General features: G+C 49.0%; 1 protein-coding gene across 1 annotated transcript in view; it reads right to left on the bottom strand.

The window, feature by feature from the left end:
* The window catches only part of LOC144592271 (transmembrane protease serine 9-like), a 91450-nt gene that overhangs the window by 11129 nt on the left and 66118 nt on the right, over positions 1–14203 (bottom strand). The window contains exons 13-16 of the mRNA XM_078396800.1: positions 10840–10914; positions 10397–10474; positions 5337–5493; positions 1498–1760 (exon numbers count right to left, since the gene is read on the bottom strand). Of these exons, the coding sequence (XP_078252926.1) occupies positions 1498–1760; positions 5337–5493; positions 10397–10474; positions 10840–10914 (573 nt within the window). The remainder of the gene's footprint in view (positions 1–1497; positions 1761–5336; positions 5494–10396; positions 10475–10839; positions 10915–14203) is intronic.

Here is a 14203-nt window from a genome sequence, read left to right as displayed (position 1 = left end):
TACATGGCAGATGCAGTTTAATGTAGATAAGTGTGAGGTTATTCACTTTGGAAGTAAGAATAGAAAGGCAGATTATTATCTGAATGGTGTCAAGTTAGGAGGAGGGGGAGTTCAACGAGATCTGGGTGTCCTAGTGCATCAGTCAATGAAAGGAAGCATGCAGGTTCAGCAGGCAGTGAAGAAAGCCAATGGAATGTTGGCCTTCGTATCAAGAGGAGTTGAGTATAGGAGCAAAGAGGTCCTTCTACAGTTGTACCGGGCCCTGATGAGACCGCACCTGGAGTACTGTGTGCAGTTTTGGTCTCCAAATTTGAGGAAGGATATTCTTGCTATGGAGGGCGTGCAGCGTAGGTTCACTAGGTTAATTCCCGGAATGGCGGGACTGTCGTATGTTGAAAGGCTGGAGCGATTGGGCTTGTATACACTGGAATTTAGAAGGATGAGGGGGGATCTTATTGAAACATATAAGATAATTAGGGGATTGGACACATTAGAGGCAGATAACATGTTCCCAATGTTGGGGGAGTCCAGAACAAGGGGCCACAGTTTGAGAATAAGGGGTAGGCCATTTAGAACGGAGATGAGGAAGAACTTTTTCAGTCAGAGGGTGGTGAAGGTGTGGAATTCTCTGCCTCAGAAGGCAGTGGAGGCCAGTTCGTTGGATGCTTTCAAGAGAGAGCTGGATAGAGCTCTTAAGGATAGCGGAGTGAGGGGGTATGGGGAGAAGGCAGGAACGGGGTACTGATTGAGAGTGATCAGCCATGATCGCATTGAATGGCGGTGCTGGCTCGAAGGGCTGAATGGCCTACTCCTGCACCTATTGTCTATTGTCTATTGTCTATTGTCTATTGTTTATTGTGACTCTGTGTGTCTCCGTGTGTCTGTGTCTCTGTGACTCTGTGTGACAGTGTCTCTCTGTGTGTCTCCGTGTGTCTGTGTCTCTGTGACTCTGTGTGACTGTGTGTCTCCGTGTGTCTCCGTGTGTCTGTGTCTCTGTGACTCCGTGACTATTCTCTGTATTCTTTGTATTCTCTGTGTCTCTGTGACTGTGTCTCTCTCTCTGTGTCTCTGTGTCTCTGTGTCTCTCTCTGTCTCTCTCTGTGTCTCTGTGTCTCTGTGTCTCTGTGTCTCTGTGTCTCTCTGTGTCTCTGTGTCTCCATGTCTCCGTGTCTCTGTGTCTCCGTCTCTGACACTGTGACGATTAGTTGCCGAGTGGTCTCTCAGTCCACAGGTGTGCGTACCTTGGTAAGTGTACCTGTGCCTGTGTCTCTGTGTCTCTGTGTCTCTGTGTCTCTGTGTCTCTGTGTCTCTGTGTCTCTGTGTCTCTGTGTCTCTGTGTCTCTGTGTCTCTGTGTCTCTGTGTCTCTGTGTCTCTGTGTCTCTGTGTCTCTGTGTCTCCGTGTCTCCGTCTCTGTGACACTGTGACGATTAGTTGCCGAGTGGTGTCTCTGTACTAAGTCATCCACAGGTGTGGATGTCATCCACAGGTGTGCGTACCTTGGTAAGCGAGGGTTCCCCATCCTGTGATGGCGCACTGCTGGCCGGCAGGGAATACTTGCTCACTGGACGGGAGGCAGATGGGTTGGATGAGGCTGGAGAAGGTGAGTGGGTTGGACAGTTCCAGCACTGCAACATCATAGTCGTTTGCGTTGATCACGGCGTATCTGGGATGGATGATGATACGTCTGATGTTCCGGCTGGTACCATTTCCCACTTGCACTGATCCCATGTACGCTTGCCAGCGGGATGGGTTGTTTGGGCTTCAAACAAAGGACAGTAGTTCAGTTCTGAGCACCATGCTACAAGAAAGGTGTTGTCAAGCTGGGAAATGTACAAAGAAGATTTACGAGGATGTTGCCAGGACTAGAGGGCCTGAGCTGCAGGGAGAGACAGTTAGACAGGTACATGGATAGGACAGGTTTGGAGGGATATGGGCCAAACGCAGGCAGGTGGGACTAGTGTAGATGGGGCATGTTGGCCGGTGAGGGCAGGTGGGACTAGTGTAGATGGGGCATGTTGGGTGGTGTGGGTGGGTGGGGCTAGTGTAGATGGGGCATGTTGGCCGGTGTGGGCAGGTGGGACTATTGTAGATGTCGGTCGGTGTGGGCGGGTGGAATGAGTTGAGTATAGGAGCAAAGAGGTCCTTCTGCAGTTATACAGGGCCCTAGTGAGACAACACCTGGAGTACTGTGTGCAGTTTTGGTCTCCAAATTTGAGGAAGGATATTCTTGCAATTGAGGGCGTGCAGCGTAGGTTTACTAGGTTAATTCCCAGAATGGCAGGACTGTCATATGTTGAAAGACTGGAGCGACTAGGCTTGTATACACTGGCAATTGGAAGGATGAGAGGGGATCTTATCGAAACGTATAAGATTATTAAGGGGTTGGACACGTTAGAGGCAGGAAACATGTTCCCGATGTTGGGGGAGTCCAGAACCAGGGGCCACAGTTTAAGAATAAGGGGTAGGCCATTTAGAATGGAGATGAGGAAAAACTTTTTCAGTCAGAGTTGTGAATCTGTGGAATTCTCTGCCTCTGAAGGCAGTGGCGGCCAATTCTCAGAATGCATTCAAGAGAGAGCTAGATAGAGCTCTTAAGGATAGCGGAGTTAGGGGGTATGGGGAGAAGGCAGGAAAGGGGTACTGATTGAGAATGATCAGCCATGATCACATTGAAAGGCGGTGCTGGCTCGAAGGGCCGAATAGCCTACTCCTGCACCTATTGTCTATTGTCATGTTGGTCGGTGTGGGCAGGTGGGACTAGTGTAGATGGGGCATGTTGGCCGGTGTGGGCAGGTGGGACTAGTGTAGATGGGGCATGTTGGTCGTTGTGGGCAGGTGGGACTAGTGTAGATGGGGCATGTTGGTCGTTGTGGGCAGGTGGGACTAGTGTAGATGGAGCATGTTGGTCGGTGTGGGCAGGTGAGACTAGTGTAGATGGGGCATATTGGTCAATGTGGGACTAGTGTAGATGGGGCATGTTGGTCAGTGTGAGACTAGTGTAGATGGGGCATGTTGGTCCGTGTGGGTGGGTGGGACTAGTGTAGATGGGACTAGTGTAGATGGGGAATGTTGGCTGGTGGGGGCAGGTGGGACTAGTGTAGATGGGGCATGTTGGCCGGTGTGGGTGGGACTAGTGTAGATCGGGCATGTTGGCCGGTGTGGGACTAGTGTAGATGGGGATTGATTGTCGGTGTGGGTGGGACTAGTGTAGATGGGACATGTTGGCTGGTGTGGGCAGGTGGGACTAGTGTAGATGGGGCATGGTGGTCGGAGTGGGAATAGTGTAGATGGGGCATGTTGGTCGGTGTGGGAAGGTGGGACTAGTGTAGATGGGGCATGTTGGCCGTAGTGTGTGGGTCTAGTGTAGATGGGGCATGTTGGTCGGTGTGGGCAGGTGGGACTAGTGTAGATGGGGCATGTTGGTCGGTGTGGGCAGGTGGGACTTGTGTAGATGGGGCATGTTGGTCGGTGTGGGCGGGTGGGACTAGTGTAGATGGGGCATGTTGGTCGGTGTGGGCAGGTGGGACTAGTGTAGATGGGGCATGTTGGCCGGTGTGGGCAGGTGGGACTAGTGTAGATGGGGCATGTTGGCCGGTGTGGGCAGGTGGGACTAGTGTAGATGGGGCATGTTGGTCAGTGTGGGACTAGTGTAGATGGGGCATGTTGGTCAGTGTGAGACTAGTGTAGATGGGGCATGTTGGTCGGTGTGTGCAGGTGGGACTAGTGTAGATGGGGCATGTTGGTCGGTGTGGGTGGGTGGGACTAGTGTAGATGGGGCATGTTGGGCGGTGTGGGCGGGTGGGACTAGTGTAGATGGGGCATGTTGGTCAGTGTGGGACTAGTGTAGATGGGGCATGTTGGTCAGTGTGAGACTAGTGTAGATGGGGCATGTTGGTCGGTGTGGGCAGGTGGGACTAGTGTAGATGGGGCATGTTGGTCGGTGTGGGTGGGTGGGACTAGTGTAGATGGGGCATGTTGGCCGGTGTGGGCAAGGTGGGCCAAGGGACCTGTTTCCACACTGTATCACTCTATGACTCTAGAGTGTCACTCACATAGCAACAGGCAGGGTGTGTGAAGGATGCTGAGAATGGCCAGGGCTGGCAAGGTCAGGAGCAGAGGCACAAGGAATTGTAGGGGCCACAATCTTCAGCAAAACACAAAGTGCTGGTCAGGCAGCATCTGTGGTGGGAATGGGTTGGTGTACATGAGGATGGCACGACAGGTTATATCAGTAAGAATGCTCATCAGATGAACATAGAACATAGAACAATACGCACAGGGACAGGATTTATGGGAACGAACTGCAGATGCAGTTAGATGTGGCCCTTGTGGCTAAAGGGATCAGGGGATATGGAGAGAAGGCAGGTACGGGATACTGAGTTGGATGATCAGCCATAATCATATTGAATGGCGGTGCAGGCTCGAAGGGCCGAATGGCCTACTCCTGTACCTATTTTCTATGTTTCTATGCTGGTTTAAAGTGAAGATAGACACAAAAAGATGGAGTAACTCAGCGGGTCAGGCAGCATCTCTGGAGAACATGGATAGATGACGTTTCACAGAGTGCTGGAGTAACTCAGCGGGTCAGGCAGCATCTGTGGAGAACATGGATAGGTGACCAGCCCCAAGCTAAAACGTCACCTATTCCTTTGCTCCAGAGATGCTGTCTGACATGCTGAGTAACTCCAGCTTTTTGTGTCTGTCTTCACAAGAACAGGATGTGCTGGTGTTGGAGATGGTCCAGAGGAGGTTTACGACAATAATCGCAGGGATGACATATGAAAATAATTTGATGGCGTTGGGCCTGTAATCGCTGGGGTTTAGAATGAGTGGGGACGTCATTGAAACTCACCGAATAGTGAGCAGCCTGGATAGAGTGGATGTGGAGAGGATGTTTCCACTGGTGGGAGAGTCTAGGACCAGAGGGCACAGCCTCAGAATTAAAGGATGTATCTTTAGGAAGGAGATGAGGAGGAATCTCTTTAGCCAGAGGGTGGTGAATCTGTGGAATTCTTTGCCACAGACGGTCATTGGTTATTTTTAAGGTGGAGATTGACAGATTGTTGATCAGTGCGGGTGTCAGAGGTTATGGGGAGAAAGCCGGAGAATGGGGTTGTGAGGGAGAGATAGATCAGCCATGATTGAATTGCGGAGCAGACTCGATGGGCTGAATGGCCTAATTCTGCTCCTATGACTGGTGAACATGGACTTTAGGAGTTGCATGACAATCTCTAGGGACCATCGTGTGCCCCAGAGTCAGTGGCAATCATTGTTGGGAGTTTTGTGCTGGTGCTGTGAATGGCGATCTGAACAACGGCATGAGTGATGTTATTACCTTCGGAAGCAGTGAGCGGCAGAGATGAGCCATCGGTCGGAGATGATGGAGGCTCCACAAATGTGTCTCCCGATCTGCAGGCTAACCTGCCAGGGCCACTCGCCATTTGCTGCGTTGGTCCCACCAACTATCTTACTGGACGTTCGAGTGCCGCAGCCTGCAAAACATAGTCGGGGTCAGGTACATTCATTTCAAAACAATAGCCATTGAGTCCTGCAGCACAGATACAGACAGGCCCTTCGGCCCAACTTGTTCATGCCGACCAAGCTGTTCCATCTACACTAGTCCCATTTGCCCGACTTTGGCCCATATCCATTTAAAAAATCTGTTAAAAAATCTTTTGTACTTAATATAATTGTATTTATTGCATATATGTTTTTACGCACCGTCAGGATTGGCTATTTTTTAATTTCGTTGTACTCGTTGCAATGACAATAAATGAATATTATTATTATTATTATTATTATTATTAAACCTTTCTTATCCATGTACTGTCTGAACATGTTTTAAATGTTGTTATTGTACCTGTCTCAGCCATCGACCATAGAAGTTAGGGCGGTACCACACAGGAACAGGCCATTCGGCCCACAATGTTTGTGCCAAACATGATGCCAAGATAAACTCATCTCCTCTGCCTGCACGTGATCCAAGTCACTCTAGTCCATGTGCCTCTCTATCTCTTAAACACCACTACCGTACCTGCCTGCACCACCACCCCTGGCAGCCACCACTACCGTACCTGCCTGCACCACCACCCCTGGCAGCCACCACTACCGTACCCACCACCACCACCCCTGGCAGCCACCACTACCGTACCTGCCTCCACCACTACCGTACCTGCCTCCACCACCACCCTGGCAGCCACCACTACCGTACCCACCACCACCACCCCTGGCAGCCACCACTACCGTACCTGCCTGCACCACCACCCCTGGCAGCCACCACTACGGTACCTGCCTCCACCACTACCGTACCCACCACCACCACCCTGGCAGCCACCACTACCGTACCTGCCTCCACCACCACCCCTGGCAGCGTGTTCCAGGCCTCCACCACCCTCTGTGTAAACAAACTTGCCCCACACATCTCCTTGAAACTTTGCTACTGTCGCCTTTAGGTCTTGATTTGATTTTTCCACTCTGGGAAAATGGTTCTGACTGTCTACCCTGCCTATGCCTCTGATCATTTTATATACATCTGTCAGGGCTCCCTGAAATTTCCATCTTTCCAGAGAAAACTATCCAAGTCTGTCCAACCTCTCCCTGTAGCTAATACCCCCTATAACACCCCCTAATACCCCCTTTAACACCCCCTAATACCCCCTGTAACACCCGCTAATACCCCCTGTAACTCCCCCTAATCCAGGCATCATTCTAGTAAACGGCGGCTGCACTTTCTAGAGCCTCCACACCCTTCCTGTAACGGAGCAATCAGATCTGTATGAAATACAATACAACACAATACAATATATCTTTATTGTCATTGCACAGGGGTACAACGAGATTGGGAATGCGCCTCCCATACGATGGCCCAACCATTGTCCTATGCATGATGGAGCGGAGGTGAGGGAGGTGGGGGAGTTGTGCTACTGATCAGGGAGACTGGCAGGGCGGCAGGCAGACAGACAGGAGATACTGGAGAGTTCAACCATTGTGGTGGTGTGGGAGAGATTGGAAATAAGAAAGGTGCAAACACTCTGATAGAATTGTACTCAAGACCTCGCCCAATGGAACGCGGGAGACAAAGGAACAGATACTGTATGTGGACAGATTACTGAGAGATGCCAAAGCAACAGGGTTATGTCACGGTGACTGACTTCCCCAATATTGACTGGGACTTAGTCATAGAGTGGTACAGCATGGAAACAGGCCCTTCGGCCCAACTTGCCCACAGCAGCCAACATGTCCCATCTCCACTAGTCCCACCTGCCTGCCCATATACCCAACTCCTGTCCTATCCATGCACCTGTCCAAAAGTTCCTTCAAATTTGCGATAGTCCCTGGTCAACCAGTTCATAATTACGGATAAATATGTTGGACTTGAGGAGAGTACTCGATGTAATTATTGCAAATTACCGCATAATTGGCAGGTCAGGAGGGTTCACGAGAAGCAGTAGTTGTTTGGTACGTCCACGTCTGACACGTGTGAGTCTTTGAAAGCAGCTGATCAGAGTTCAGGACCAGCAGCGAGAAACAGACCCTTACAGCACAGAAACAGACCCTTGGGCCCAACTTGTCTGTGCTGACCAAAATGCCCCATGTAAGCAAGTCCCATTAGGCCCAAATCCTTCGAAACCATTCCTATCCATGAACCTGTCCAAGTGTATTTTATAGCACCTGCCTCAGTTACCTCCTCTGGCAGCTCATCCCAAACACTCACACTGTCTGTGTGAAAATGTTTCCCCTCAGCTTTGTATTACATCTATCCTATCTTACCTTAAACCTATGTCCTCTGGTTCTTGATTCCCCTACTCTGGGCAAAAGAGTCTGCATTCTCCCACGTACAAAACCATGTTGACTATTCCTTATCACCCCTTGTCCATCTAAGTGCATGTATATCCTATCCCTCAGAATACTCTCTAGTAAGGCTCACCGGCCTGTAGTTCCCAGCATTTTCCCTGCAGCCCTTCTTGAATAGAGGCACAACATTTGCCCCCCTCCAATCTTCCGGCACCTCTCCTGTATTTAATGACGACTCGGAAATTTCAACCAGGGCTCCTGTAATTTCCTCTCTGGTTTCCCACAATGTCCTCGGATATATCTGATCAGGTCCTGGAGATTTGTCTACCTTCATACACGACAGTACCTTCAGTACTTCCTTGATGGTAACCCTGACTGCTCTCAAGACACTTCCAGTGACTGCCCCAAGTTCCCCTGTCCTCCTGTCTTTCTCCTCGGTAAATACAGAGGAGAAATACTCATTGGGGACCTTGCCCATCTCCTGTGGCTCCACACAGAGGTGACCGCTGTGACTCGTGATTGCCCTGAAGTCCATGATCTAGTTGGGACATAACGAGGAGAGTTTGCCACTCTGAACAGGAGTTTCCTTCCTGCACAATGCTTTACCAAAGTCAGCTCTGAATAACATCAGTGGAAATGTTCACAATTATTAATAAAGTGACATTATTTACTTGATTGGGTAACATTATTTCCCAAAGTCACAGCTGGGGTTGCAGCAGTCGGTACTGTAGTGCCTTAAAAAGAAAGAAGACCTGTTTCAGAAAGTACGGCATCTCAAAGTGACACCAGAACATACAGCACAACGGGTTTAGTTTAGTTTAGTTTAGAGATACAACGAGGAAACAGGCCCTTCGGCCCACCGAGTCCTCGCGACCAGCGATCCCCACACACTAGTACTATCCAACGCACTAGGGACAATTCACAATGTTACTGCAGCCAATGAACATACAAACCTGTACGTCTTTGGAGTGTGGGGGGAAACACTGGCCCACATTATCAGTGTGGGGGAACACTGGCACACATTATCAGTGTGGGGGAACACTGGCACACATTATCAGTGTGGGGGAACACTGGCACACATTATCAGTGTGGGGGAACACTGGCACACTGGCACACTGGCACACTGGCACACTGGCACACTGGCACACATTATCAGTGTGGGGGAACACTGGCACACATTATCAGTGTGGGGGAACACTGGCACACTGGCACACTGGCACACTGGCACACATTATCAGTGTGGGGGAAAACACACTGGCACACTGGCACATATTATCAGTGCTGGAGGGAGTTCTGCAGTTCAGTTACTTTCCACAACGGGGCCTGTGTAGACTGATCTCTGATTACACCACTCTGTCAGATTATGAGAGGCTTTTGTCTGTAAACATAATTTTCATTTTCCACCAGGAAGGTTGCAATTAAAAATATAATCATTTTAAAAGCATTTGAACAGGTAGATGGAGAGGAGAGGTTTACAGGGATGTGGGATAAACACTGGCAGGTGGAGCCTCGGCAAGGCCAGCAGCATAATCAAGGACCAGTCTCACCCCGGCCACTCCCTCTTCTCCCCTCTCCCATCGGGCAAGAGGCACAGATGTGTGAAAACGCACACCTCCAGATTCAGGGACAGTTTCTTCCCGGCTGTTATCAGGCAACTGAACCATCCCCTCACCATCTAGGGAACGGTCTACCACAGAACTACTGCTGACTTCATTGGAGACCCTTGGACTATCTTTGCTGGCTTTACCTTGCACTAAACGTTATTCCCTTATTCCCTTATCCTGTATTTGTACAACATGTATTCAATCTGCTCAATCCTCATTGGCCCCAAGACCACATGAGCCAATATTGCAGGTCGTGTGTTAGAAACATCAGGCTGATGGGAACTCTTTACTGTCCGCAAGGCTCACTCCAGATCAAGCTTCACACCACCCATCACATTTTTCTTTCCTTACTGTTAAATATTCACACATGTGTCACAAAATCTGAATAAATAATCATTTTAGAACAACTCGGACTGACAGTGCATGAAAACGACAAAACGTTATGAACATTGAAAGTCACAGAGTCGTCACTGTGGAAACAGATCCTTCAGCCCAACTTGTCCATGCCGACCAACATGCCCCATCTACACCTGCCCCACCTGCTTGTGTTAGGTCCATATCCATCTAAACCTGTCCTGTCCATGTACCTGTCCAAATGTTTTTAAAATGTTATGATAGTCCCTGCCTCAACTACCTCCTCCAGCAGCTCGTTACATACACCCACCACCCTTTGTCCAAAACAGTTGTCCCTCTGGTTCCTAGTAGATCTTTCCCCCCTCACCTTAAACCTAAGTGCTTTGGTTCTTGATTCCCCAACTCTGGGAAAAAGACTCTCTGCATTTACTCTGTCTAATCCACTCAGGACCTTATCCACCTCTACAGAATCACTCCTCATCCTGTGCAAGGACTAGAGTCCTAACCTGCCCAACCTCCCCATAAAGCCCAGGATCTCCAGTCCTGACCACATCCAGTAAATCTTCTCTGTGTCCCTTCCTGCTTGACAACATCTTTCCTATAACAGGTACACCACATGTGAACACAACACTCGAAGGCTCACCTATTGTGGTTCCAGTGGTGATGTTAATGTTGGCAACAGTCGTGTGTGGTGTGATACCAGTGGTTCGTAATATAGAATCTGGAAACAGTCAGATAATGTGACAAGATAAATGTGTTAAAGATCTACAAGCTTTTATTGGACTGTTTTGAAGAAAAGGAAGAAAATTCTTCCAATCCGCCATCCCGCTAATTACCTCAACCAACCTCACCAAATTATCAATGATTAATATCTCGTTGCCGTTGTGGGAAGGTGCTGTGTACAAACTGGCTGACATCTTTTCTGTGTCAGAATAGGGCCTCAAAGTTCCCTTTACCTGAAAGCCTATCTTGCTGTAAGAGCAGGAATTACACACCTGTACTCATTCATTATATATTGAGGATTTCTGCTCTAGTTTATTTTGACGTTTCAAAAGCTGACGTCCAGTGGCAGAAGATGAATCTTACCTGAGGTGGGTTGTGTTGGCACGTCAGTGCTGGCAGCCACGCTGGAATCTGGTGCCACCGAACCACCTAGAGAAACTGAACAAAGGATGCAAGGAGCAGGTGTCAGAGAGATGGAAACTATCCCAAGCTTGCACACGCATGTGGAAGCCAATCCTCTTTGCTACACACCCCTCCCCACTCTGCACATGCGTTCCTTTCATCTACACATTCAATGGCTTTTGTAAGTTACTGCTGAATCTATTCATACCATCTTTCAGTTGAGTTTAGTTCAGGTTAGAGATACAGCACAGAGACAGGCCCTTCGGCCCACCCAGTCCATGCTGACCATCAATCACCTGTTCACACTAGTTCTATGATATCCCACTTTCTCATCCACTCCCTGCACACTAGGGGGCAATTTACAGCGGGCCGATTAACCTACAAACCCGCACATCTTTGGGATGTGGGAGGAAACCGGAGCAACTGGAGGAAACCCACGTGGGCACGGAGAACGTACAAACTCCACACAGTCAGCACCCGAGGTCAGGATTGAACCTGGCTCTGCAGAGCTGTGAGACAGCAGTTCTATCTGTTGCACCACTGTACCATCAAACAGCACAGACATGACAATCAACAAGTGTGTTAGTCATGCATGATGTTACCTCTCAGCATTACGCTAATCTGCCTCCCAAAGTCCAGTCAGTGAGCAGTCAGTGACCGCACACCCCTGTTCCAAGCTTATGTCCGTGCTCACATGTCCCTGGAGAGGGAACACGCGGTGACCATGAGGACGGTGGTGGCCTTCCGTGAACGTTGGTCGCCGAGGCGGGTCAAATGTATCATTGACAAAGTTGGCGGAATTTTAATTTGATAACTGTTTTGATTGTAAGCTGCCAATATAGGCAGCTTTTGATTTGATCGCGTTACTACTTCGTATGTTTATCTTTGTTTTGGAATAAAGTATTTGTGAAAAAAAAAAAAGTTATTCCCCATCCATCTTTTCTGCAGTTTCATAGAACAGAACAGCACACAAGCAGGCCCTTCGGCCCACAATGTCAGTGCCCAACATGATGCCAAGACCACCTCATATCTGCCTGCACATGATCCATATCTCTCCGTTCCCTGCATATCCATGTGCCCATCCAAAAGCCTCTTAAATACCACAATCATATCTGCCTCCACCCCCACCCCTGGCAGCACGTTCCAGGCCCCCACCACCCTCTGTGTAAAACACTTGCCCCGACATCTGCTTCAAACTTTGCCCCTCTCTCCTTAAAGCTGCGCCCTCCAAGTTGACCCAGACAGATAGTCACAATTAGCTATGAGCACATTCATTCATTGTCATAAAGCCACTCATCTAACATTTCATTCTAGGCAGCTCTGTGAATAGAAGAATTTTTCACTGTCTACAAACTTAAGCAAGATTGGAAGACTGGGCTTGTATTCATTGGAGTTTAGAAGGATGAGAGGGGATCTTATAGAGATGTGTAAAATTATAAGGACTGGACAAGCTAGATGCAGGAAAAATGTTCCCAATGTTGGTTGAGTCCAGAACCAGGGGCCACAGTCTAAGAATAAAGGGGAGGCCATTTAAAACTGAAGTGAGAAGAAACTTCTTCACCCAGAGAGTTGTGAATTTCTGGAATTCTCTGCCACAGAGGGCAATGAAGTTCACTGGATGAATTTAAGAGAGAGTTAGATAGAGCTTTAGGGGCTAGTGGAATCAAGGGATATGGGGAGAAGGCAGGCACGGGTTACTGATTGTGGATGATCGGCCATGATCACAATGAATGGCGGTGCTGGCTCAAAGGGCCAAATGGCCTCCTCCGGCACCTATTTCTATGTTTCTATGAAATGCCGGGAATGGAGGGGTATGGATCACGTGCAGGCAGAGGAGGCTCACTCCTGTGCTGTACTGTTCGAAACTGAAAACAAACAGATAGAAATTAATCAACATCAAAATGTTGCAGGTGAATGCTTACCTTTATTGAAAAGCAATTCTGCTTCTGCCTTGCTGATTTCTGAAATGAATGAAGATGATAAAGGTGAACGGTGACGAGACAGATCGACAATGTGGACAACGTGGACAATGTGGACAATGTGGACAATGACCAGACGGGACAACAATGTGGACAATGTGGACAATGTGGACAATGTGGACAATGACCAGACGGGACAACAATGTGGACAATGTGGACAACGTGGGCAATGTGGACAATGTGGACAATGACCAGACGGGACAACAACGTGGACAATGTGGACAACGTGGACAATGTGGACAATGTGGACAATGACCAGACGGGACAACAATGTGGACAATGTGGGGAACGTGGGCAATGTGTACAATGTGGACAATGTGGACAATGTGGACAATGTGGACAACGTGGACAATGTGGACAATGTGGACAACGACCAGACGGGACAACAATATGGACAATGTGGGGAACGTGGGCAATGTGTACAATGTGGACAATGTGGACAATGTGGACAATGTGGACAATGTGGACAATGACCAGACGGGTCAACAATATGGACAACGTGGACAATGTGGACAACGTGGACAATGTGGACAATGTGGACAACGTGGACAATGTGGACAATGTGGACAATGTGGACAATGTGGACAATGTGGACAATGTGGACAATGTGGACATTGACCGACGGGTCAACAATATGGACATTGACAGCTGCTGAATAGCATTACTAGCTTTAGTTTGTTACTGTCACATGTACTTGCCCGAAATACACCAGCAGTCTCTGCTTTCACCCCATCTACATTACCAATAAGCTCTTCTCTAAACTCCTGCACCTCGAGGATTGGCTCTTGGACATCCTGACCTACAGACCTCAGTCAGTTAGAATTGGTCAGAATATTTCCTGCACCCTGAGCCTCCACACTGCCACCCCTCAGGGTGGTGTGTTCAGTCGCTGTTCCACTCCCTGGGTCCCTGCAACTCTGTGGCCAAGTGCAGCACCAACTCCATCTTAAGTTTGCCGATGATACCATTGTTGTTGGTCGGGTCAACAATGACGATGAGACAGAATGCAGACAATACAAGCTTGACCTTGCAGTGTGCCATGGTGTCATAACATCCACCTAGACCTTAGTGCCAGCGAAGTCACAGAACTGGTCATTGACCTAATGAAGTGAGGAGAGGGTGTGGGAGGTGAACACAACTTGTCCTCATCAACAGAGCTGCTGAAGAGATGGTCGATGGCTTCAATTTCCCAGGCATCCTCACCACCAGCAACCTTCAAAGGCTCATGAGACATGAATTGACTTTAGAAAAACCAGTGGAGATTACGACCCACTCTACATCAGTGGGGTCTGTGTGGAAAGGGTACCAGCTTTCAGGTTCCTGGGTACGCACATCGCAGAGGATCT

The sequence above is a fragment of the Rhinoraja longicauda genome, chromosome 3 (genome assembly GCF_053455715.1).
Source record: "Rhinoraja longicauda isolate Sanriku21f chromosome 3, sRhiLon1.1, whole genome shotgun sequence".
NCBI lineage: Eukaryota > Metazoa > Chordata > Chondrichthyes > Rajiformes > Arhynchobatidae > Rhinoraja > Rhinoraja longicauda.
The sequence above is the reverse complement of the archived record's forward strand: the minus strand, read 5'-3'. Positions and strand labels throughout refer to the sequence as shown.